General features: G+C 41.1%; 1 protein-coding gene across 1 annotated transcript in view; it reads left to right on the forward strand.

Moving 5' to 3' along the window:
- The window catches only part of LOC104078782 (rho GTPase-activating protein 32-like), a gene marked incomplete at its 5' end in the record, with an annotated part of 101,238 nt that overhangs the window by 71,535 nt on the left and 4,330 nt on the right, over positions 1-25,373 (forward strand). The window contains 5 exons of the mRNA XM_009580562.1: positions 3,263-3,400; positions 5,535-5,627; positions 7,290-7,412; positions 9,613-9,690; positions 18,578-18,659. Of these exons, the coding sequence (XP_009578857.1) occupies positions 3,263-3,400; positions 5,535-5,627; positions 7,290-7,412; positions 9,613-9,690; positions 18,578-18,659 (514 nt within the window). The remainder of the gene's footprint in view (positions 1-3,262; positions 3,401-5,534; positions 5,628-7,289; positions 7,413-9,612; positions 9,691-18,577; positions 18,660-25,373) is intronic.

Genomic DNA, 25,373 nt, shown 5'->3' on the forward strand with positions numbered 1-25,373 from the left:
CAATGATTCTTTCCTGTAAAGTTAATTGCACCCCGTGTAAATATGGCTGTCTTATTTTTGCATAAAAAGTTGTCACTCAGGCTCCAAATCTGCAAAAACTTTGCTTAATACAACTTCTAGAACGACCGAAAGCATGTATGCTTTTTGAATTTAGTTATGACAGACTTAAAACGGTGGGGTATTAGGAAATATTCACATTTAGGGTGTTGGGATAACGTTCTGCTGGGTGGAAGTTTGTATTATTGCTCCTGAAGCTGTGTTCGGTACTAACGCATCATACGCACCGTCATTCTGAACGTGATTGAAGGATGGGCAGCCCCGTTCCCGCAAGTACCCTGCAATCCTTTTGCAGAAGAGCCCGAAACCCGGGGCTGCGGTTGCAGGCGTTGGGCTGACTTACCTGGGAATGGCGGCGGCGGTTCTGGCCCCCAGGCACGTGCACCACCCCTCTCCTGGAGGTCGCTGCTGCTTTCGCAGGGATAGCTCGGCTGGTTGCGTAGCAGCTGCCGAACTGCTGCAGTTCGAAGGTACGGGAGCGCTGGTTCTGGGTGACTTTTCCGCACCGCGCTCGCTCCGCGAGTTGTCCTGCAGCGCAGGAAGAACCTCCCAGAGAGACGGTGGGGCAAGAAACACCGCTGCTGTCGTGAGGTAAGCCGTCCCTCCTCATTAATCGACTTCCGTGCTGGCTAGCAGTAGCCTCGTTACTGCGATGGTGTAGAACGGGATTCAGCAGCAGCAAGGAGAACGCTGGCTGTATGGTCCGTTCTCTCCACAGCTGATCCTGCACGCCCCGTCACATGGACCAGTAGTTTGCTGACCCCAACTATTCCTGTCTTGTAAATTTAACTTAGTGTCTTAATTCATGATGAAAAGAGACGGCAAATCTGCACTCCAACATTTTAAGTTAAAATATCATGGAATTAATGACAGATTTACCATCATTTGACAAATAGGTTTGTTATTTGCGTGGGTAGTGTACAAGATTGTATTGAAATGTCCTGTTAAGTGCAGCGGACAGAAGCAAATAAAGGATTGCAGCGACTTCTCGGTCTGTTGTTTCTTACATTGGTGACTAAACCTTGCTCAGCTGAAGGTCATACTGGCAACTTATGAAGAGAGCAAGAACCACTTAATTGCAAAAGGTGGCGAAATTGGAAAGGCTGTCATCTTTTTGAAGATAATTAGACTTGCACTCCTGTTTTTGTTTTTCGCCTTTCGACAAAAAGTAAAATGACATAACTTATGGAAATTACAGAGCGTTTATGTCCTGTGTAGATACCTGCTTTGCAGGCTTGTGAAATATGGGTGATTTCCTGTGATGCGAAAGCAGAATTTATGGGCACAGTACACGATCTGGAGTTGTCTTAAATAAATTTGACAGAAAATAGCCGGTACGCTGGATTATAGGTTTCACATTTAAGATTGCCTTGCAGACTTGGGATATTAATGTAAAAGTGATGCTTATAACTTCCCTGAAAAACAAACGAATATAGCAGAATTGCGATTGGGAAGTCGGAATAGGCCATGCTTTTTTGTAGCTCAGGTGAAGAGGGCATCAGGTGTAGTTCTGACAGCCACGTACAGCAGATCTGGGATCACGCGTCACAGCTGCTTTCCCTGGCGACGTCTCCCCTCTTACACCATGCATTTCCTTGGTGTATATATTTCCTTCCTCTTACACCATGCATTTCCTTGGTGTATATATTTCCTTCCTCTTACACCATGCATTTCCTTGGTGTATATATTTCCTTCCTCTTACACCATGCATTTCCTTGGTGTATATATTTCCTTCCTCTTACACCATGCATTTCCTTGGTGTATGTATTTCCTTCCTCTTACCTTACACCATTCCTTGTTGTATATATTTCCTTCCTCTTACACCATGCATTCCCTTGGTGTATATATTTCCTTCCTCTTACACTATGCCTTGCCTTGGTGTATGTATTTCCTTCCTCTTACACCATGCATTCCCTTGTTGTATATATTTCCTTCCTCTTACACCATGCATTTTCTTGTTGTATATATTTCCTTCCTCTTACACCATGCGTTTCCTTGTTGTATATATTTCCTTCCTCTTACACCATGCATTTCCCTGCTTGCTGTGCTGGTTGCCAGGCATCCCTTTGTCGCTTTTAATCCTTGGCCCTGCCTTTGAGTGGCCGTGTAACCTGGAGCAGCCTAATTCCTTCCTCCGATGCCTTCTTCCGAGTCCTTGCGCTGCTAGCGTTGCTGTGCTGCAGGAGCACCTGGGCTTGTACAGCACGGCTAACATCCCTTGCATGCTTTGTTGTTTTGCTCATCCTTTCCCAAGGGAGACAACTGCATGTGGAGTGTGAAGCAGAGTGTGTAATGCTGATAATTTTTTTCTTTTTAAATATGGCCATACCGTTGATTTTAGGAAAGAAAGACTGAAAAAGTGCTTTGCACTTGAAATAGAAGGTGGGGAAGCTTTGTGGAGGTCCATGGTCACTGAGTCAGTGTCCACATCTGTAAAACAGGAATAGTCTCATTTTAGGGGCTGCGTGGGAGTGTTGAGAGGATTAATGACTGTTCATAAAGTGCTTTGACCTGTAAACTGCTGCATTATTACATTTTTTATTGATCATAACAGGCTATGAAGCATTTAGAAGTAGTCATTAGATATTAAAAGCTTCACAAAGCATATTATGCTGTGCTGCCATGGTCCCTTCCTTGTCCCCTGAAGCAGTATGTATCTTGTCGATATTTTAATTGGGGAAATGGTATGCACTCAGGAGTAAATCTTCAGCTAGTGTTATTCATCATAGATTGTTTTTTTTAATTCAACTGAAGATGTGCCTGGGGCGTCTGACAGAAATTTTGCAAGCTTCAATTCTGCCTTCAGATCCCTGATTGTATATTCTTCTATCTAATTTCATGCTATTTATACATCCATTTCTTAATTTACTTTTGTGCAAAGACACCTTGTGTATGAAAATGCTACAAAATCCTTGTAAGACAGGTGGAAGTTAAAAGCTTTGGGTAGGTCTCGTAATGCTGGGCCACATCCAAACCCACAGTTAAATAATTAAAACAGGAATGCTAACAGCTGCTTTGAGCATGAATGGCTGTCTACAAATTAAAACATGAAAATGCTACTAAGGCACTTGCATCGCTTTCAAATGTTTTGAGAAGAAAGATGGCCAGATCTGTCTGCTACTTCTGCACAAATTTTTGTTTTCTTCATCTAACCCGAATTGGTGAGGAGCTCATAAAAGTGTGATTCTCTTTTCTGCTTATGCAGGGGAGGAGCTGGATCGTGAAGCGGAGTTATGAAGATTTCAGAGTACTTGATAAACATCTTCACCTATGTATATATGACCGGCGCTTCTCCCAGCTCTCAGAGCTACCCCGCTCCGATGCCCTGAAGGACAGTCCGGAGGTAAATTACCAGCGCTGTAAATATTTAAAACACAGTCACCAGCAAGGGCTTGGAAGATATTTTCAAGTGTGTACAAAGCACTTTTAATGCAGCCTGGGTTAGATTTGGAAATTGATCATTAGTAATAAGATCAGTATGTGTTTTCTACCCTTAATTTCAACGATCTAAGGGGAAAAGCCCTGCAAGTTCATATGAATTAATGTGCTGCTAAATGTGGAACGGTTATGGAGAGTGTCAGGAAAGAAGCTGTCCTGTTAGTACCTTAGATAAGAATTTTGTTATGTCTTTGGAAACTTCTTCAATGAAGTGAGTATTTCCTGACTTAATGTTGGCAACTTAACATTCCTAGGAAATCATGCTGTTCTAGGGCTGCAGCGCTGCAAGAGTAATACCATTTGGAATGCAAGACTTATATTTATGAACTGAAAATTACTGAAGCTGTTTTTTAAGAGCATTTGCATTAGTGCATTATTTAAATGGTCTTTAAAAAGCTTGAAGAGTGGTTTTTTTCCTAAATGAATGAGAGGAATTTTTCATTTCTTGACTTACTGTCTTCACCTGGAATATGGTGAGCTGGAATTCCTTTGGCTTTTTGCCTGTTGATAATTTAGAGATTTATTCATGTCCAAAATAATCTTCTGGAAAGTAGCAGGTGCATCTTGACTGCATCATTTCAGAAGGTGTGGAGAGGGAGGCAATGTAATGCGTGGCCACAGAGGTTATTTGAGCCAGTAGAACGTAACAGAACCGTTCGGCCTCAGTCTGCGGGAAGAGCATGTATCACGGTGACCGACAGCGCACATTGCTTCATTTCACAGGACGCTGATCTCTGTAGTTGTGTGTTTGCCCCCTGCCATCAAGCACAAGTACGGAAAAATCTTGACGTGCTGTGTCGGAAGGCTAATGTTGCCTGTCCACGAGATGTGTAGCTGAAAAGGGAAATGAGGAAATTGAGGCCATTCCAAGCATTCAAAGAAGAATCCATCTAGGAACTATAAACCAGAATCTGTGTTCTTTCAGTGCTGAGCGGGCGAGGATTGATTGCTTTTGAGCAATACACAATGGCTGAAATCAGTACCCCGCTGAAGTCTACAGGGCTTTTGCCATTGAATATAGGAAGTTGATGATGTGGTCCCATTGCTCATCAGAGAATCTGATTTATTAGTTGCTTTGGTTTAATGCAGGCTATTTCTGAAGAGAATTTGAAGTTTCTAGTCTCTTAAATTCAGCAGAAGGAGCAATATTCAGGATAATGAATTCCTGGATTTATTTTTTTAAGTTATATTTTTGGCATTCCTATCTCTTACATCTTTATTTGTACAACTGATTTAATACGTACTTTTTAGCATGAGGCTGAAAATCTGCATTATATCTGTAAGCACAAAAGATATAAAAACGTTGAACAGCTCTACTGCTGTGAAATGTAATTCTGCAGCTGTGTGGTGTCTCGTACTGTATTCTTTATTTTGAATTGACCACATTTGAACAGATGTTTGAGGAGAACAATGTTTTAAATAGTCCTACAAACTCTGGGCTACAATACTGCTTTATAACACTGTCACTGTGAAGCTTTGGAAAGACGTCACTAGCTTCTCTTTAATAAAAGCAAGTTTACTATTATAGAAGGGACATTGCTAAGTGTATTTTTAAAACCGTCTTCTACTATTTGAAATATTACTCTTTCAAGGGGTCAGCCTGAGTTGCCACATTCTTAAGGGTTTGCAAGTGGGTGGAAATGGCAGCCAGTGTTCTGTTTCACTAAATGGTTCTCAGATGTGTTCGATGGCCATAATACAAATGATTTGTTTGTATGTGAAATTCATGATGAGAGGAAGGCTTTAGATTTAAGGTAACTTGATAAGGGAAATTACGAAAATCTACATATCTTATAAAAATAACATTATTACTTTCACAGGGAGCTGCTTCTTTACACTTTTTTCTGTGTAATCATTGTAACGCTGTATGTAGTTTGCTGTCCTTCTTCAAATGACAGATTTCCTTGCAAAAGGGAATATATTTCTGTAACACTTGCCTATGGCAATGGCTAATTTATGGTCTCTCCAAGTCTGAAGAAGTCTCTCCAAACTATGATATATTAACAGAAAAACTGTATGTCTGTTTCTTTCTGTTCCAGCTTGTCACCCAGATGCTGATGGCTTACCTGTCACGTCTCTCAGCCATCGCAGGCAACAAGATAAACTGTGGGCCTGCTCTCACATGGATGGAGGTATAGTATGAAGCTCATGTTGTTCTTTGTTTCCTCACCTTAGCAGCAGAGCAAGCCACAAATCTGCTCTCTTGCCTTTCCAGAAAGAGGTATAATCCTTCCAGACCTCACTGAAATGCTATCGTAACAGCTTTATTCCCCTGTTACAGGCATGTAGGTGGCCACAAAAGGTATAGAACAAACAGAATCAGATCCAATGTTAAGAATATAGGAGCTTTTTTCCCCTCTTGCTTGGATTTTGTCACCCAAAGTAATATCGTTCTGCTGACGTTCACAAATAAAAGGAGGTGGCAGTTCTAGTGAAGCAGTGGTTGGGTCAGTGGACCGCCTGGGAAGGTCCAGGTCATGGCTGAAGTCTCCGTGTAATGGGTTGCAGAAAGCACACACATTCTTACACTCCTTTTTGGCAAGGCAATACTGCAAGCGTGGCAAGTTTCTAAAACTGTTGGAGCTGTCTCAGTTATGGTGTTCGTCTGCCCTCTTTTTTTTTTATTTTTTCCTTGCGATAGCTACAGAAACAATAAATATTATCTGCTCCTGTTTGCCATCACTGTTGGTTAAACGGCTCAACAGAGCCTGCGTTGTGCTTGCAGTGGCACTGTTTGTATATTGTGAATTGCAGCTGCAGCTTTGGTTTCTCTGTTAATGGTCTTCTACCATCTTAAACAATAGACCTTATTGGGCAACGAGCGCAGGAAAGAATGGGGCTAAGTGATCAAGGCCACCTGTCTGTGTCAGCGCTGCCGTTGCTGATTAGTCTGGGTAGAGATATGTGTGTCTTTCCATTGCCTGATGATATTGCTGCACACCAGGAATAGAAACAACTATTATTAGACTGTTGCAATTCATTTTTAAATGGATGTGATAAGGATTGAGTGCATTTTCCTGCAATTTTCTCCACCGATATGCTTCTCACCCTGAAATCCTTTGGGATGAGAAAAATCTTGGAAACCTTCTCAGCACAAAGGGAGGAAGGAAGTAATAGACAAAAATGAAACTGTAGAATTTATAGCAACACAGTGGACCTAGAGATTACAGCAAACCTATTGCACATGCAATACAGAATAACCTTTCTGATTAACTGAGAATCTTACAAAATTTTACACGAGCACAAAAATCTAGGAATTTTGAAAGTAGGCTGATGATTGCAGCAAGGGGTGGGAGCCATGTTTTCTTAAAAAGGGAAGTAAAAGGGTGGGAGAAAATTGAAAGCGACACTTTTTTCGGTTTGACAGCATTTCCTCCTTACCTAAGTGCCTCTTCTTCAGCATTAATTCCACCTCGCAGAGAATTTTTGTAGTCCCTTCTGTATTGCCCTTTTAAGCACTTCAGGAAAAACGATACGATTTGGTGTTAATGGGAGGTGTAAACATTCACTGTCGCGTTACTGTTTGTACACAAAGATGCACAAATGCAGCGTTTTTCTCATTAGTTGGATGGGGACATACGACCTTCTGAAATACTCTTTGTGAATCGTTCTTCCTCTTCCTTTCTGTGTGTGCCGTGCCCTACGCCGTCTCTCTGTGCTGCTCTCCTCAGGGGGCCCCCAAGCCATGCTGTCTCTGTGAATCAGCCTGAAGTCTCTGCCACGTATGAGCACCGATAAAGTGCCGCCTCACTCATCCTCGGCTGCCTCACGGTCTCCTGTGCTCTTTTTTTCAGATTGATAACAAGGGGAACCACCTGCTGGTCCATGAGGAATCATCCATTAACGTTCCTGCTATTGCTGCTGCCCATGTTATTAAGAGATATATTGCTCAAGCAGCAGACGAACTGTCCTTTGAGGTAAATAATTAAAGGAGCTTACGTTCCTTGTTGTCATACACAGAAGAGTGTAACGTGTGTGTCTCTGTGCGTGTGTGCGCATCAGGAGTATATTCAGACGCTTTCAGAATGTTTTATGAGGTGAAGCTTAGAAGATTCAGTTAAATATTCGATTTGCAATGGGTTGGGTACAGGGAGGAGTTCGGTCATCTTTAAAATATAGCTTTACTTGGCATTAGTGTCTTTCGATTAAACAGATAACTGCCAAGTGCTCTAGCCTGGTCTCTGAGCAGCAGCAGACCCTGCATAGTTCGTACTGTACAGTGTATTAGAAGTATGTTGTCTCTGTTCAGGAAGACTGTCCGCATATGTGCGTATGTGGACACATGCCAATTTAATTATTCATTGGCCAATTTACACAACCTGTGTTCCTGTTAGCAGGTCCGTGCCTAAAAAAAACATTTTTAAGAGCTTCTGCTCCCATGAAAAGTAAAGAACCAGACTATCAAAGACTTTGGTACTTAAAGGGCAGGTGATAATCTAAACCTGTTCTGAAAATCTTACTTGATGCAGAGTAGGAGCTGCTGTGGAGCAAGATCTGGAAGATCAGACCCTGGAAGTCTTTGCATATCTGGCTCTTTCTGTTCTATCCAGAAAGCAGCGTTTTATGCTCTGATTGTTTATGTGCAGTGGTAGTATCAACGGAGTATTCACAGTGTTATACAAAAAAGTGTAAAGGACAACAGTTAGTGCCCGAAGGAGTTTTTGTGATCACATTCTTAGCATGCAGCGCAGGAAGTAAAAATAATAGTGATAGTCTAGTGCTGTCAGGGTTTTGTTGACATTCAAAATCGAGGCAATTATTAGTGTACACCAAAGAACCGTGCTAATCAGAAAGACATGTGGGTATGTCATCTTCCAAGTTAAAATGCATGCACTGTTTGTCAGTGTCTCAGTATTAATAAAAGCACTGAGATGGCACTCCCTGCCTGTAAATCTTACAGCTCTGTGCCAGCAGGCTAACTTGGCCTTGCAACTGTCATGCAGCCCAACAAGTTATGAGGCATAGTATACAAGCGGGGAAACTAAGGCACGTGTGTGGCTTTCCAAGTTTATGCAGTGAGAGACCTTGGCAGAACAGCAGTGGAATATGATCAGTTGTTTTACGATGCTGCGTTCTGTTCCCTAACCCAAACTATCTCTTTATGTTTAGGCTGTTGTTAATTTCTAATAGGCAATTGCACAAGTGGCTGACTGGCATTTGCTCCCCGATACTGAGGAAAATACCTGGCTTCTCTGCTCATTGTGGTGACAGCGGTTTCTTTAATGGAAATTTGCTTTGCTGTTGGTTTGCTATTCCGTGGAGGAAATCACTTCCCTTCCCTGTGTCTCAGTTATCCCTATCTGAAAAACAGGGATGTGTTATCTTCTTCGTAAAGCACTTTGAGATCCATCAGTGTAAAACATCTGGTGAAAGTTGGGCATTACTGTTAACAATTTTTGCTATACCCAGCTGCAATATTTATTTAGGTTCTGCCCCTTCTACTCTGGCCTATCTCAATTTCAATAATAGAGGCCACACAGATCTTGATTCCCACCAAGCCAAATTTAGTATTGATGATACTGATTTCCTTTTGAACTATTGCAGTGTTACATTTTTTATGGGAATGAACAAAGTTTCGGAAAACCTATTTGGTCTCCTTGGTCATTTGCCTTCCTGTTGCTGTAACACCACATCATCCCTGCTCTGTTCGTTTTCTAATTAAGAAAAGCACATCTTGGTCAGTTTGTGAACTACAAAGGGAGCTCTTAACTTTTTGCTATGAAAGGAAACAAGAAGACATATGTCGATGCCTACATATATAGGGTATGTAGTAAAAATTAGTTCAGCTACTTGAGAATATTTTCCAAAGTGTTTCATGCTATCACTGCTTACTTATGTCTGCAGTTTAATCAGAACGCTTCTGTACCCTTGGGCAGAGAGCCTGCTGCTTTTGAGAATTGTCTCCTTATGAACAGCTGTATCCTGTATCTTGTATAGTGCAGTAACTCTTCTACCTCACAGTTTGATTTTACAAAGGCAAATGTCTCAAGATTGGCATTGTTACAGGTGCTCGCAAGTTGTACAGTTTTTTGCAGTGCTGAAGAATGCAGTTATTGGAATTGTGCTTTCCTCCTAGCCACATTGCCCGCTGTGATTGATGTTGCCAATCTTTTGCAGGTGGGAGACATAGTGTCTGTTATTGATATGCCACCAAAGGAGCTGACCACCTGGTGGAGAGGCAAACATGGATTTCAGGTAGGCACAAGCATCAGACTTGATAGTGCAGCTTCAGTAAAGGCAGGAAACTCATCAATGTGTTCGTAGAATTGCTGTGCCTGCCCAGGATTACTCACGGATAAAAGCAGAGTGTCCCTGGATTGGTGTAAGAGGGCTTCCCCTTTCTCTCTGGACTTGGGCTACAGCAGACACGTGGTCTTCATAGGAAGTTATCGCCCTACCTAACTGTGCGAGTTAGGGATAGCCATGACCCTTTGATCGACAGCTGGCCTGATGTTATGGAAGCTTATGTTGCAGCCCCTCCAAGACACTGTTATTCAAACCATCTCATTCCTTCCACTGTCTAAAACTAGATCAGGCAGAACATAGAGGATTCAGAGAAAGCCAGTTGATAAGACACTGCCACTGACTTGGACAAGCCACCCAAATAATCTCTGCTTTCATGTCTACAATTATCGTGTGGTGGTAAATAATCTGTGCTTTCATGTCTACAATTATGGTGTAGTGTTAATATTACTGATCTCTGTAAATGTTATAGCAGAGAGGTTTAGACTGAATTTTCAAAAGATCCTAAACATACCTGGGAATTGGGAACCAAAACTTTTGCGTTGGAATGGCACTTTCCTTCCAAAAGTCTATTGTTATAGCTTGGATTTTCTGATTAGGAAATAAATAAAAAAAAAAAGGTCTTCATTTACAAAACAAAACCCAAAAGCTACTGAAGGTTGGGGTAACTTTCTACTTCCTCACACTGTAGTGTCTCATGTTTCAGCTCCTTTCAAGTAAGAGGGATTTTCATACTGCGGTTGCTGTTTGTGAGTGGGTGGAATTACGAGTTTGCTCTGGAGAGGGTCAGAATTGACCAGACACTTGTGTATTTTGGCCTGGAAAGTCTTCTTAAAGTACCTCAGATTTTCCCTGACGGACCTTTCTGTGCCAGATCCAGATTGTGGTTCTGCTGTCATTAATATCAGGACTGTGTGCAGTTGGATCTCCAAACACTACAAATCCCATCTGAATGGAGTGTTAGTTAGACAATTACATTTCTGCCTGATTAGCCAGAGCACGCGAGATACAGCTTTTGTTGGCTTCATATCAGATGTGGGAGTTCAGATAATATCTCATTTGTAAAATCGGAGCAGCGTGGACATATGATACCTGCTCTGAAATGAAATTTGTTTCTCGAGTTACCATACCGATACTTCTTGAACAAACTTGACTGTTCTTCTTCTAGTTTTGAACTGTGTTATGTCTTTGTGGGACTTCTGTTCTGATCTTAGAAGCCCTAAAGCTGTATTTGCTGTACTATCAAAAATTAATGAAATGCTTTAGTACTACTTGGAATGGTCAGGCTATGCCACATTTAACTGCCAAGTGAATCAATAAAACAAAACAAAACCACTTTGTGATCTGTGCACGAGCGCAGGCGCTTTGCACAAAGCTGATTGTTTACAAGTGTGCGGTGTCCCCGTGCAGGATGTAGCTTCCATTATTCAGTGCAAGCTCCCTACTTGCCATCAGGCTGGATGAAATTGTGACTAGATACGACAAGCATCACTGGTGATTAAAGACACAAGAAGCAAGGGAGCTCTTTTGCAGTTTGTCACTGCCTTCTGTCTCTCAGATCAGAGCAATCCTATTGTGCTTTCCCAGCATAAAGATACGTTGATGAGCAAACGGCTTGAAAAGGGTTTTGTCTGTATCCGTGCACAGTCAGTCTACTGACACAACAGATCTGAACAGCTGCAGAAATCGAGCACCATATTTTTGCTTAACAGAAAATTAGGGGTGGAATAATCTTGCGTCTTAAATTGTAAGCCAGAGTCTTTCACAATGTGAATCAGATCATGGCCACTGAACCGCACTATTGGAAATGCAGCAGCCATAATAGATGTTTCGGTAGCTCTCAGGATGTGTTTGCACAAATGCAGAAAATGAAGTTAGTGTGTTTTAAGAAGTTACTGCCTGTCAGCTGAGATAGGGTAACAGGCCATCTGTATGCTTTCTGCTCCTGCTGACTGCAGAGTAAAGCTAGTTAGCTCAGAGGTGGTTTTCAACAGCTGTTTCTCAGTTGACAGGCAGTAATTTCATAAGCTATGCTAACTCAGTTATTACTGCATAAACATATCTCTTCACACAACCATGGATCTGATTTGCAGAGAGGTGCATTTTTCCTGTGAATTGACAGTTTTTGTCATTTCTTTGAAATGTACTTATCAGGGCTTTTCATTTCCATGAAACACCGTCAGCTACCAAGAGATGCAAATTCTAGCATTGTACAAAGAGGGAGAGAGTTTTTTAACCTGTGTTTCAAGTTTAAGGCCCACAAGCTATGAGTGTACAGCAAAAGTACATTTCCTGTTGTAACGGAGTTTTTTGGCCATACTAACCGCTTCAGTGAGAAGAGAATTCAGAGAACGGAAATTTCTCTCTGGTGTTGATACACCAGACCTAGAGATGTGTTACAGTTCAGTACAGAAGTGTACTTGATGAATACTTAAAAAGAGTGTATAGGTGAAGCATGTTGTGTTAGTAATATGTATAAGTACTGATGAAGCTGTGCAGCCTTTAAAGCATTTATTATAGGCAAACAATTCTGTTCCCATTTAGGAACAATAGCCATTGTAAAAGTGATAGCAGTCTGTTGATCCAGTCATTTTAATTAATAAAATAAATCAACAAAGACTGTCTTGCCAGATAGTTGTGATTCTGAGAGCAGATAAAAGGAGAAGGTCCAAAGACCAAATGTTTGGACAGTTTGTTCGTGTTAAGTCTTAGGTTTTTGCTTTGTGCTAGGAAAGGAGCAAGATTTTATCAAATGGACCCCAGCTTACATTGTAAATCACGTCTTGATAGGAGGAGAGCAAGGTTTCGTCGAACGTGGAAAAAAATTACTTCTTGACTTAAAATAACTTGCCTGGTTTTGTGCATTTAAGCCAGCTGTGACTTGTGTATGTCTAGGCTTGTGACTCTGCATGTCCCCCCGTCTATTAGAACGGGGGGTGTCTCTGTGTTGTGCACATGAACAAGAGGCAGGTCTGCAGACATCAACAGAAACGCAAATCAGATAGGTTGCAAGTATGTTCAATTTGAACTGCAGCTTTGATTCAGCATGGAAGTCAATTTATTCTTTGCCAGCCAGAGCTGTCCTTCAGGAATGAATCACCATTTCTCTTATCCTTCAGATTTGGCCGTTCTGCCAATACCTGATCTAATGACTGCATTGCAAGACACTTAATCCTGTGCGGAACAAAACAACTCACTAGGCTTCTTATCATTTTCTCTGGTTAAAGTAAAATTATTTTAAAGACATTTTTCCTCAAGCCTTTTGCTTTTCAAAGGCTCTTAGTGAGTCACTGCTTTCATTGTAAGATTGTTACCTAAATTACAGCCACCTCCACATTAACAGCCTTCCAGCCCTCTTTGTTCTCCTTTTTCTTCATGCTTTGTCTTTTCAATCAGTAACTCTGTTTCAGACAGCTGAATCGCTAGGGACAGGCCCTTTTTTGATGCACAACTGCCTTTTGATCTTCTGAATAATTCTGTCTTTTGGGTATGGTTTCATTAGCTGCACTACTGCACAACAGCAAGCTGCGCAGCTGCTGGAGGTGACACAAGACAGTGCACGAGAGTGTGCATAACCGGGGTGGACCGGGCTTTTTCGGAATCAGCCTGTGCTTACCTGAGCTTGATCTGGTTGTGAAACTGCAGGCCCTTGTGTTCAAACCATGTTCCATGCTGAACCTGAACACAGGCTTTAAGACTGAATGGATTTCCCAAAAAAGGGACATGTTCTGCCTTGGATTGGTCAGGAGCAAACCAGGCTGTTAGTTGGGAGCAATTTTCTTTTCTTCTGCATCATTTTGTAATAAAAAACATGTATGTGATGTGAACATAGGGTACCAGTTAGTAAAAATGGCCTGGGAAGGCAGAGCACATTTTTGTGGCTAGTGTCACTCTGGAAACACCAGTCCTTAAATGGGAAGCCAAAGTTTGATTTCTGGTTCACGTGCATTGATTTGGGAAGTCGGTGCGAGAGGCAGCCATCTGGCTGGTGAACGACAGCACCTGCAAAACAGGCGACGTGCAAGAGCCCAGTGGACATGTCACCAGTGACGTCATTTCTGAGCCAGATGGCCACTTCCATTTGTAGAACAGCGCCAACTGCAGTAACAGATTGGGCAAAATTATGTCTGAACTGATTTGCCGCGAGTTTCCTGCTCTGCAGGCGTCCGCTCTGCCCTTTTTCTGTAGGCACGTAGCAAAAGTTTGCACAGGCACTCCTGCGCTGGCATTCCCCTCGCCGTCCCCAGCTGCGAGCGCCGAGGGAGCGAATGCATTTCTCGAGTGGAGCAGCGGAGATTTCTCACCGTAGGAGCGTGTGTGCCCCTCCGACATTTGGGAATGTCAAAGGAGAAGAGCCTTTGACCAGCCTCAAAGTACAGCTGGCGTACCAGTCAGGAATGGATAATTAACATCTAGCATCCCACACAGACGTTCTTTTTATGAATAAAAGAAAGAGTTTTGTGGCCAAGATGTTCAGCTCTTTTTTACAAGAGTTCAGGGTAAGAGGACGAACAATCCTGTTCCTCCTGTAACTGGTGCCCCTCTAAAATGGGCGAGTACCTTCTTAACAGGAGCTGCACTGGTATGCCGGCTGTACTTTGGGAAACTAGGGAGCGTGCCCCGCTCTCTGCCCTAGCCACTGCTATGTAGTTACTTGGCAAACAGCACAGTGAAAATTCTGCTCGTGACAGCCAAACAAGCAATAAAAAGTTGATGGTTCACTGTTAGGTTTTGCTAGCCTATCACGATTTAAAACTAAAAGACAAAAATCTTTGAATGACGTTTAACCCATACTTTAGCCTATGTCAAACCCAAAAAACAATCAAAATGCTCAAACAATGTTTCATTTGTCATTTATGTTGCTGCTGCTTTCTCATTTGTTTGAATTCCCTCCTCATACACTGAAAATTATTACTGTTACTTTGACTTTTCCCCTTAAAGCCTCATATATCTTCCAGTTTTAGCAGACGCTGGCATAAAAGTGAAAAAAAGATGTAGTAGCTGTTGCAGAAATGTTTGCATACAACAGTAGCCTGTGCTCTCCTCCTCTGGTTAAGGTGTGTAGTGATCTTTTAACCTTTAGATGACCTTGTATTTATCTAAAGATATACTACCCTTGCTATTAATTTTCGTACGTTGCCAAATCCTTTAATCCTGGCTCAAGCTCTAATAGTGCCTTGCTACATCTGTTGAGATTAACTCTTGGACTAAACTCATTTATTTATACAAAATCATGGAAAACTTCCCATGGGAGGAAAAGCAGCATCTTTTAAGTGGGTGGGAATGAGGCACAAGTTATAGGTTATGACCCTCAAGATGATCTCTTGGGGATCTTGCAAGAAAAGTTAGAATAAGTAAGTCAGAAAATGTAAGCCATCAGAACTATTACCAGTAAGTTCGCATCAGAGAGCTTGTCGACGCTAGCACAAGTAAAAATCCTCGTTCCCTAAAAAATCCATTATAATTATTGGTTGTGAACATGGCAAAAAGGATACACTGAGAACAGGTACCATGTTTTATTTGGGAATAAATATCTAGAAGCAGAGACATAACCATCTTGGGTCTTCCTTCATTTCTAAATCCATGTTTAGCATTGTATATTGCATCCAGAAACAGGAGAAACATTATGTTAACAATCAAAGGCAAACGAGCTTTTGATTACAGTATGGGATTTTGGGTTGGAATTAGATCCACCATTTTTCATTATGATTAATGGAAGGTTGGTGTCCAAGTACTTCAGGTTTCTTTACACATCTCAGGCATACATGTTGTGGGCAATTTAAAAAAGTTCCCGAAGCACTGAGAATGCAAGAAACTATATCACTTCAGCTATGGAGTCTCCCACATGTATCATTTGTGTGATGGGGCTGAGACTTTCACTGGATGTGGACATTTTTCCTAAGTTAAAAATTGTCTCCTGCATCTCTTGCACAGGAAATGTCCAAGAGAGACTCTTAGCTATAGTGAAGTATTTAAAAACCATATAATGTGTTTTGTTTAAAGACCAGTACTTTTTCTGTATGTACCAATCGGGCCCGTTTCTCAACATCTCCTAGCAAAGCAGCGTCACTGAGCTATGAGCTGCCTGATGAAGGGCCCCGGTGTGTGATGTTAGTGTTCATGCTGGTTTTCTAGTGCTCATCGGCATTTTTCTATCTATAAACTGCACAAAAAACACCGCTGCATTATATAACTCCAGGATATCATCTCCTTGCAAAATTGGCACGCCCAGCTGAGTGAGTGGTTGGGTGAAGCCATACATAATCTTGGGTTTTGGATGGGTTCTTCTGTTCTGTGAGTCACTTGAGCAGAAGTGTAATGCACAGGCCAGTCTCCGTTACGGGGAACCATAGATCAGAGAGGCGAGGTCTACTGACCCGTAGTGCTGCTGCCACAAGTTCTGTTCCCGTGCTGTCATAGTCTTAACAAAAAGCATATTCCGAGTCTTTAACATTAAGTATGATGGATTACAGTTTGTCCTCTTGCTTGGACAAAACGTTGCCTTGCTGGATTTTGGGGGTGTGGGAAGGAGGCGTTTTCTGGTGTTACTGTTAACTGTTGCTTCCCTGGGGGAATTTGGAATAGTTTCAGAATCTGGAATGTTTACCTGGACACACCACGCATGACACTGCTGCTAAATGGTTTGGAAGTTTTATGGGTGAAAATCAACTTGGAGTAGGAAGGAGATTTTTTTTTTTTCCTTTTCCCTTGGAGACAAAAGGGAATTGTGTAAGAAGAATAAATCGAGAAGGGGCTGTTTGCCAGACTCGCAGTGCTGACTGCCTTGTGGCTCCAATGCATTTCATAGATGTGCAAAGACGACTGGCAGCGGTCCTGGCCCGGTTCTTCTGTTTAGATGAGCTTGGGGCCCATCCCCTGGCTCTCTGCCGTGCATTGTTGCAGCACTTGACCAGACCGTGGCTGCGTGAAGTGACTTGATGCTTTCAGCTGTCCAAATCACATGCCTGACACGGGACAGGAAATCCTGCCGCTGGCTTCGGCGGGGTGTCTCGGAAGGGTGGTGGGGCTTGAATTACATGTCACAATACAGAAGCTGTGTTGGGTGAGGAGGTAGGATATGAGAGAGAAAAAGGTCTGGAAATACGGACTAAGGGTAAAAGTTGCCAAAAGTTGGTCTGGCTTGACTTTCACCTGGGACAAGAGTAAGAAGGAAGACGCTGTGAAGTGGGGAGAAGGTTAGGATGCTGGGAAGTGTAAAATTCCCATCTTAGCCTGAATCCTTAAACAGTGAAAGGGAAATAATTTCACTTGTCCCCAGATACGGGGACCTTTGAGTGGCATGTGAATTTCTGCAGGCACATCCTATTCCAACAAAACATTAAGATCCTCCCCATGCTCTAGTCTTTAACCCTTACACTGATTTAGACAGTCTCTCCAGCATTTCTGAGTTAGAGGGGATGCAGGGAAAAATGCCGTGTTAAAGGTCAGTGCAGGAACGCTGCAAATTAGCATTTGAAAATAAATGAGTCACAGGACCTTGCTGTGAATTGGGCACTTGGAGATGTCTTCGTTGTCAGTGATGCTGGCAGCAGAGAAGAAGCTGCATTCAGTGGTTGTCAACGTTTTTTGCATAGCACTGCTATGTGGTAGCCCAGGGTGGGTCATTGCTTTTGAAGCATCTTCAAATATTTGCTAAGGAGAGTCTTGCCTCTGGGGTTTGTTTCTGGAGTATTCTTTCTGTTTCAGCTTGATTAGCAGATACACAGCTAAATCGTAACGGTTAGACAGCCCGTGCAGTATGTTTGTCAGCTGTTCTCTCAAATCAATTTTCAGTAACGGATATGTGGCACTATTATCCCTCGTCCTTTGCTGATAGGGAAACTGAGGCGCAACGGTTGCACTGGCTTGTCCGTGTTCAGAAGCGGATACGAGAGTACACACCAGGAGTTCTGGCTCTTGCTAGAGATTTTTTTGCTACATTATACTGTTTCTTCTAAAAATACTTGTGTTTATTTCTAGTCAAATTACTGGGTTCTTACTTACAAATGTAGAACTCATTTTGCTCTATGTATATTTTATTAAACCTCTTCTCAGTTCTAAGATTGAACCGAATTCAGTTTAACTAAAACCATATTGAACTTTTTTAGCAAGATTTTTGAACACGCTTAATTTGAATCCTTCAGGAGTATCACTTATTACCCACGCTCATCAGATCAAGCACACGCAGTAAGGCCAGGACACAGTAGGGAGCTTTGTGCATTCAAAGTTCTTCTAACTTATCATACAAGAATATGCATTTGTCTGTAATGGGACCATCCAGACATGCAAATATATTGACCCATACTTGATTTGAGTTTTCTAAAGGAATAAAGTATTAAAATGCTTGTGAATATAGTATTTTGATGGTGAAAAAAGGTCAAATGTTGGTGAGATTTGAGTACAGATAATTGAGATGCTAAGAGCTGAAACATCTTGCTCTCTTCATTAAATTTCATGTTACATACATGCAGCCAGCTGCAGGAAACCCGGCTAAAGTCTTTCTGGCTCTCTCTCGAGTTCCACTTGAGATTTAAGGGTGTGTAGCACACTTGTCCTCTCCCCTCTCTGTTGCAAGTTGAGTATCTCTGTCCTGTGTACCAAGCTTAGAAAACAGACTTATAACCGTATTTTACAGAACTAATTATTTGGTTTGTAGCATTTTTGGCTGCATCATTTTGAAAAATCATTTCTCTTATGCTGGTCATTTTATGTTGGATAATGCTATGGAGCATCAGGCAAGCAGAATTCGAGGAAAATGTTTAACAGTTGCTGGTTTAACAGTTCGGATCTTAAAAACACTACATTCAATATTCTGCCTCTCTTTCTGTTTTTACTACAGGTTGGATTTTTTCCTAGTGAGTGTGTTGAGCTAATTAACGACAAAGTTCCTCAGTCCGTGACCAATTCTGTGCCAAAACCAGGTATGTGTATTAAGTTTTATGCTGCAGCGAAATAAAAAGGAGTTATCTTTTTGGTGTTCCATGTTTAATATCTCCTTTATACATATCATGTTAGACTCTGTGTGTTGATCATCCTTTATACATACCATCTTATCCTTTCTATGTGTTGATCATCCACACATTACCTCTCTCTGAATAGTTGCCACTGTTGAATGTCTTTCATCTGTGGTGTGTTGTAAGCCAGTATCAATGTCCATCTCCTGCATGATTTGAAAGATTTTAAGCTTGTAAGAATTTAAGATTCCTTCAGCAATCTGTAACTATTGATTCCTATAGACATCCCAGTTCTTAGTGTCCAGAGGGTGTTGAATGTTAGGTTTTTTTCATACGGAACATACAGGCAACCCAAAAATGTTTATCCTGACTGAGATGGAATAGATTAATTAGGTACTGGAAGCTTCTTTCTGTTTGGGGATTGATGGAGAAAGTCGGATATAACAGAACTTGGAATCCTAATTGCTCTGCTCTGGGTACATGACTCCATCTCCTTCCTACTGCCTTCTGGACAGTTTTGTATTGTATGAAATACAGGCAAATTAGGACCAAGCTCTGCTGATGAAAGGAAAAATAAATAGCAAATGAGATCTTGGGTCTGATTCTACTGTCATCCTAGTATATACTGGAAGTGATTCCAGTTAGATGTGCTGGCATAACTGAGATCCCTGCAGAATTTACTGGTGGTGAAACTTTTTTTTTTATTCTTCCGGTTTTTTTAAAAATACACCTGTATATTCATATATATAAAGATATATCTGTATATCTTTTGTATCAAGAGAAGCAGTTTGAAATTGCGTTCTTAAAACGTTATGCAGCCGGCAAGTTGAGTTGGAAGGCCGGATAACTGGTGTTCTTTTCATCTATTTTCTCTATTCTAATGATGTTCCTTATCTTACAAGATTGGTGACTTGATAGTTTAAAACCAATAGATGCGATTCAGAAGTTTGACTTTCACTAAGGGAAATGCATTTTTTCAGATCTTGTGGTACAGCTTGGAACTTCTGGTTCGGTGGTAAAAAGTCACGAGCACCCTAAGCTATCGGTGCCCTGCGTTCATCTGCATGCTTCAAAGAGCTGACAGTTGAGGGAAATAGTTTTCTCAGCCATTGGTATTGCCAGCCTTTGTGATTCCTGGGAACATGCAAATGTATTTGCTAGAATCCGTGTCACTGAGATGACTAGCAATCCAAAGCGCTGCAGCAGGTGGTCATTCCATGAATCCGGTATCTGCCTTTTGTTTGAAGTTGATCTCTAAATACTGTGATCGGTCACTTTTAAAGCATGTAGGCAGGGGCAACTTTAAATCTAAATACAGGCCAGGCTGATAGATACAATCATAAGCAAGTGCTTATTATTAAATATGGCTCAGGCAATTAAATGTCATGAGCTGCTAGTGAGTAGTTTCTTGCTATGCTTTAGTGAGAGATAATGAAGCAGCATAGATTAATAGATTCTATTTGGCTTTAACAACGCGCTAGGGGGTGGATTTCCTCTTTCAATCCTGGGAAATGTTTGTTACAAAGTTGATACCAAAAGCCCAAGTCCTATTAAAAGTAATAAGTTGAAAGATATTGCCTATTGAAAGTCATGAGGCTGTCCCTGTTGACCTTCCCTGGTAGTTGTTCGATGTGTACAATTACAAAAGACTGCTCTAGAAGAACACTAATGAGCTTTCAGATGTAAGGATTGCTAGAACGAATGTTGCAGCTGTTTCTGCAATCCCCCCCTGCCCTCCCTTTGCACACAGAATTTATGGTACCATTTCTTCGTAGCATTACGCTTTCTATTTTTTCCACCTCGGGAAGTAACAGTACTTGTATGGCGGAGGCTGAAGCCTGGAAGACTCTTCCTCAGTGGTTATAGAAGTTGTGACTTGGAGGGAGCTAGAAGCAGTCAGGGAGGAGGTTCCCATAGTTAAGGCATGTTGAATGTGATGTTGGAGAACTCGAGGAACCTATCTGCCTGGAAGAAAAAACGATGTATGAAACACAGAAGGGGTGAGGAGATGAAGGCGGGGGGAGGCAGGAGTTTCAGTTTCCCGGGCTGGCTTACCACACAGCTGCACAAGCTGAATGCCTTGTCAGCACAGTCCAGGAAGGTGGCACAGGGGCAGCAAAGAGTTGCTGGAGCCCCCGGAGTGGCTTAAGTAGCGTTGCTGTGAAATGAGAAATTGGATCTTCCCAAGTGGTTCCTCCAGAGCCTCGCTAGGAATTGCATTGCTGGGATGATGCAGAAGAGCTTGCATTTTCCTCACCCATATTCTGTGCATTTAGCGTATCCTAATCTATGGCTTAAACCCTTAAAATATAGGGTATTTCTCATACACTTAAATATCCACAGCAATTAATCTTCTCCCTCTACCTATGTTTGCAACATCAGATTGGCTTTTCCCAAGGAATAGAGACTTTTCTAAAAGGAACCACTTGGAGCTTTTGTCCTTACTCGACATTAGCAGGGTATTTCATCTAGAATTAATGCGAAGTTTTAGATTTGAGCTTGATAAGACATACTTATCAACATGCAAACTTTATTTTCTTTAATCAAAATATGATGTGTAGAGCATCTAGGACATTTTGTATCTGCAGCATAAAGCTCTTTGCCATGAAGGAATTTACAAACATAGAACTCCTTGTGTTGTTTAATTGTCCATAGATTTGGCTGGGTTGAGTAATCTAATGAGAAGCAGATGGAAAGCAAAGAACTTCCTGCCCTGCGTTTTTATTACTATTTATAATTAGAGGTTTTGATTTGCAGAAGTGATGGTGACAGCATTTTAATAGAACCATAAAATATTGCAATGGTCTATAATGCAGTACAAATAATGACTGAAGTTCAAATGAAAATGAAACACAGGGAATGGGAGAGGAGGGCTGGGTTTAAGTGCAAACTCTGCTTTTAGAACCAGTATTTTCTTTGACTGTGGAAGTCCATGCTTACACCAGTGATAATGCAGCCAGTGCCTGAGATAAATGAAAGAAAATGGACCATACAGGAAACCTGTCCATTTTATTCAATTCTGAAAAGTCAAAGTAATAAAGAATATTGGTTTTGCCTCGAGTCACCTCTGAAATATATTTGACAATGAAGTTTGGATTGTCAAAGCTATCATTTCCCAATTTTGCTAGGGGTAGGTAAGCTTGCAGAGATGTATGTATACGTGTGCCTGCAGGCGCGCACAAGCTATCGCCTGAAAATTAAAGTCAGCTTTATTATTGTCTAACAAAATTGCTTAGCGTTTTCCTTTTTCAAACCTCGTACACATGAGAAAGTGATACAAGGAGAAGAAGGGGTGCCTTAGGAGGTCCTGGAAATTACCTGTTGAGTGGTATTTTCCCTTCAGTATTGTACTAGCGTGTGCCCCGTTTTTTTCATGTTCAGTGCTGTAAGAAAATGCCTTTTTTTTTTTCAGGTGGGATGCAAACTGATATCCTGACTGTTTCTATTTATGTAAAAAACACTGTAAAGATCCAGGAAGGTAGTGTGGGCTCACCAAATCCCAGTTTTCTTCAGCACCTGCCTTTTTTCTAAATTCTTCCTATATTCTTACTCAGATACAATACTCTAATGATAAAATCTTAGCCTAAATTATTATATTGAATTAATATCTAATATTTCATAGCTAATACTATTTACTGACAGTTTAGCTGAAATTCAGTACTACAATAGATGAAATCAGCTTGTATTTATGAAGATATTTAGAGAGATACAGGATGAAAGGTTCCATTTGAATTTTAGATATTCGGTGAGAAGTGAATCTTTTAAATATTCATTGTGCTGCTTAGAAGAAAAAAGTGAATAGCTGTTTTGTTTTTTCCTTCTAAGTGAATGTTTGGGAATTGCCTGTAGATTGTGGCTGTGTTTACTCTTCTCATTCACTGCTGTCCATCTCTGTTTGGTCTTTTCTGGGAGCAGTGTGCGTGTGTGTGTGTGTGTGTGTGTGTTCATACTGTTTCCGCTCATCATTTTGGCATAGTCAACAGCAGCATCTCAGCTATCTGTTTCAGTCCATTCTTTCTCATAATTCTGGATATTTGTAGTTTAACAATAATTAAAATCACATATCACGCTTCACCTCATGCATGCAATTTGTTTCATGTCTTTTGCTGTCAAGTAGCATCTTGCTGTGTACCAATTCTTCACTGCAGCGTGCCTTGGCATGATAATTTGTTTGAAGGTTTCTAAACACGGTTGCTGCTGGGGAGCATCTGGTTTCAGTGGGGAAACAAAGAATAAAGATGCAGTTGGCAGTGGGACAGTTAGAGCTTAAGTGAAGAAATGGGGGATAAGAAGGTAATGTTTCCCTTTCTTTTTTTTAAAAACAATGAGCATTTTTAAAACTTTGGGGGTCATTCTCACCAATTCCTCAGTCTTCCTTAGGATAAAAGAATGAATAACCTCAGCAGCTCTGCCCAACTTTATGGAGGATTTTTCAAATTCCTGTCTCATCCATTCATTTAATTTAGATTTAACAGGTACATGTACTCTTATGATACGCAACTAAGGACACATTAAAGGGTACTTGTTAGTATTACAAGCTGTTGTAAATGAATAATTTTTTTTTAAACATAAAATCTGGGTCAATATGCCAGATACAGATAATCCACTGAACTTCAGGAGGATTGAAATTTAGGTCTGGATCAGGCAACAGGCTCTGTTCTGACCTCCTGAAGACTCTGGTACAGCCCTGAATGAATTAGTTTTAACTGCAAAATGCAAACTGAGTTACATTCATTGTGTTAGAGCTGTTGCAGTTGTAACACTCTTACAAGGTCATGCCTGGTTTGAAACAGGCTAGTTGCTAATCCCGGACAAAAAAGATTGTGGGTTTTTTTTTAAATAAAAATAAAACTCGGGAAGAATAAGGTGCAAATAGAACTTATATTCTGCAGATGCCTGGGTTGAAGAGCCATTTGACACTGATGAGTGCATAATGTCTTAGTGTTTTTATAAGGAAAATATAGAAAGATAAAATGTGTGTAATTAATACCAGTCTCATTAATCTTACGTAAACAAACCGGTTGTTTTGGTGTTCAACATGCAACTGTCTCATTAAAGCTACATTAAATGAAAATTTTATTGAGCCAAGACAGGTATCCATTTCCAGCGTGGAAGCAGACAGGGCATAAACATACTGACATGCTCAGGGCCGCCAAATACAGTTCTTGATGCAGAAGACAGAAAATGTGCTTTTCAGTATTGACAGACCTAAGGACCAATCCTTCAAGAAATGGTGTTCCCTTAGCTCCTGTGGAGCTCAGGCAGAGCCGTGAGTGGACAGAGATTTCAGGTCAACAATGGGAGTGTAAAAACGACTTCTTCAGGAGACTTGCACACGTCTTTGAAATGTGCTGCAGGTATTTCTCCAAGGCTCTGAAAGCCACCATGGTTCAGCCCAGTGGGCTGGGTGTTCAAACGGAGGGGTCAAAAAAAATCCCAGATTTGAGCTGGTCTGATCTGTGGGGAAGTTATTTCCTGGACTTTGTGTTTTCTCTCTTCCATCCAAAAAAAAAAAAAGCAAACTCTTGGGGCTGAGGCAGCAAGAGCTAAACCTCTGCCTTCTCTACAATTAATGATTTGTCAGTAGGAAAACATAGCTCCGAGACAATTTTTTTTTTTCTTTCTGCATAGAATGAAAAATAAGATAAAGCAGTTGTCTGCTTTAGCACCATTAGAAATGGAGGAAAGCTAAATTTGTAAGGAACCGAATTACGCAAAATGTAAATTTACAAATCTGGGAGTCGTTTTCTTTTGTAAGTGGTTGGCATTGTCCATCTATATAAAGAAATGTTACATCTTCCAGCCCTGTTTCTGACTCAACAAAGTACTTAAGCGTGGGCTTAACCATAAACACATGCTTAGCAGACATCGAAAGTAATGCAAACAAATCCTATGCTTCGCTGTGTTGCTCAGCAGGGATGGGCCTTGTGCTAAAAGTTCAAACACGCAAGACGTTTGGGTTTTTTTGAGCTGGGACACACTGGGTGGGGAATTCTTGGATCCTAATAAATTTCCAAAGTGTTTAGGGAATAAAGCACCAAACAACTTGAAGGATTGGGTCTGTGGTCGTATTTTGCGCTGTGTATAGCCTAGCTGAGCTTTATATGAAATTACCCCGTATTCAATGGGTGTGTGTTTTAACCAACTTTTTTTTGTTTTGTTTTGTTTTGTTTCTTTTTTTAATTATACCTTCCCAGTCTCCCCTGCCCACGGAGCCCGTCCAGCGTCCTGGAGCTACTTCCCCCCTTGTACGTTTTCATTTATTCCTTTTTTCTTCTTTCACTCTTTCTCTCCCTGTCTCTCTCTCTGTGTCTCTATTTTTTTTTCTTCTTCTGTACATATAAGTCAGTAGCACTGATGCTTTGAAGGATATTCAGGGAAACCAAAACAAACCTTTAGTCTAACATGCCTTTTTAAAAGCTCTTTGGACATAAAACAATACAGCAGGGAAACAGAGAAACTGATTCTAACTCTCTTCTGTTAGGGTTAGGGTTAGAGTTAGAGTTAGAATAATTTTGAATGAATAAAACCATAACTGAAACAAATTAAGTGCCAGGCAACCAAAAACCAAATGGCAGTTTGAAAGAAAGAGAAGTTAAAATTGGGTGATGGAGAGGAATTAAACATGGCTCTGAAAGTTTGTTAGAAGCAAAGATCTTCAGAAGCAAAGATTCTTCTTTT

The sequence above is a fragment of the Fulmarus glacialis genome, unplaced genomic scaffold (assembly GCF_000690835.1).
Source record: "Fulmarus glacialis isolate BGI_N327 unplaced genomic scaffold, ASM69083v1 scaffold3596, whole genome shotgun sequence".
NCBI classification, from domain to species: Eukaryota; Metazoa; Chordata; class Aves; order Procellariiformes; family Procellariidae; genus Fulmarus; species Fulmarus glacialis.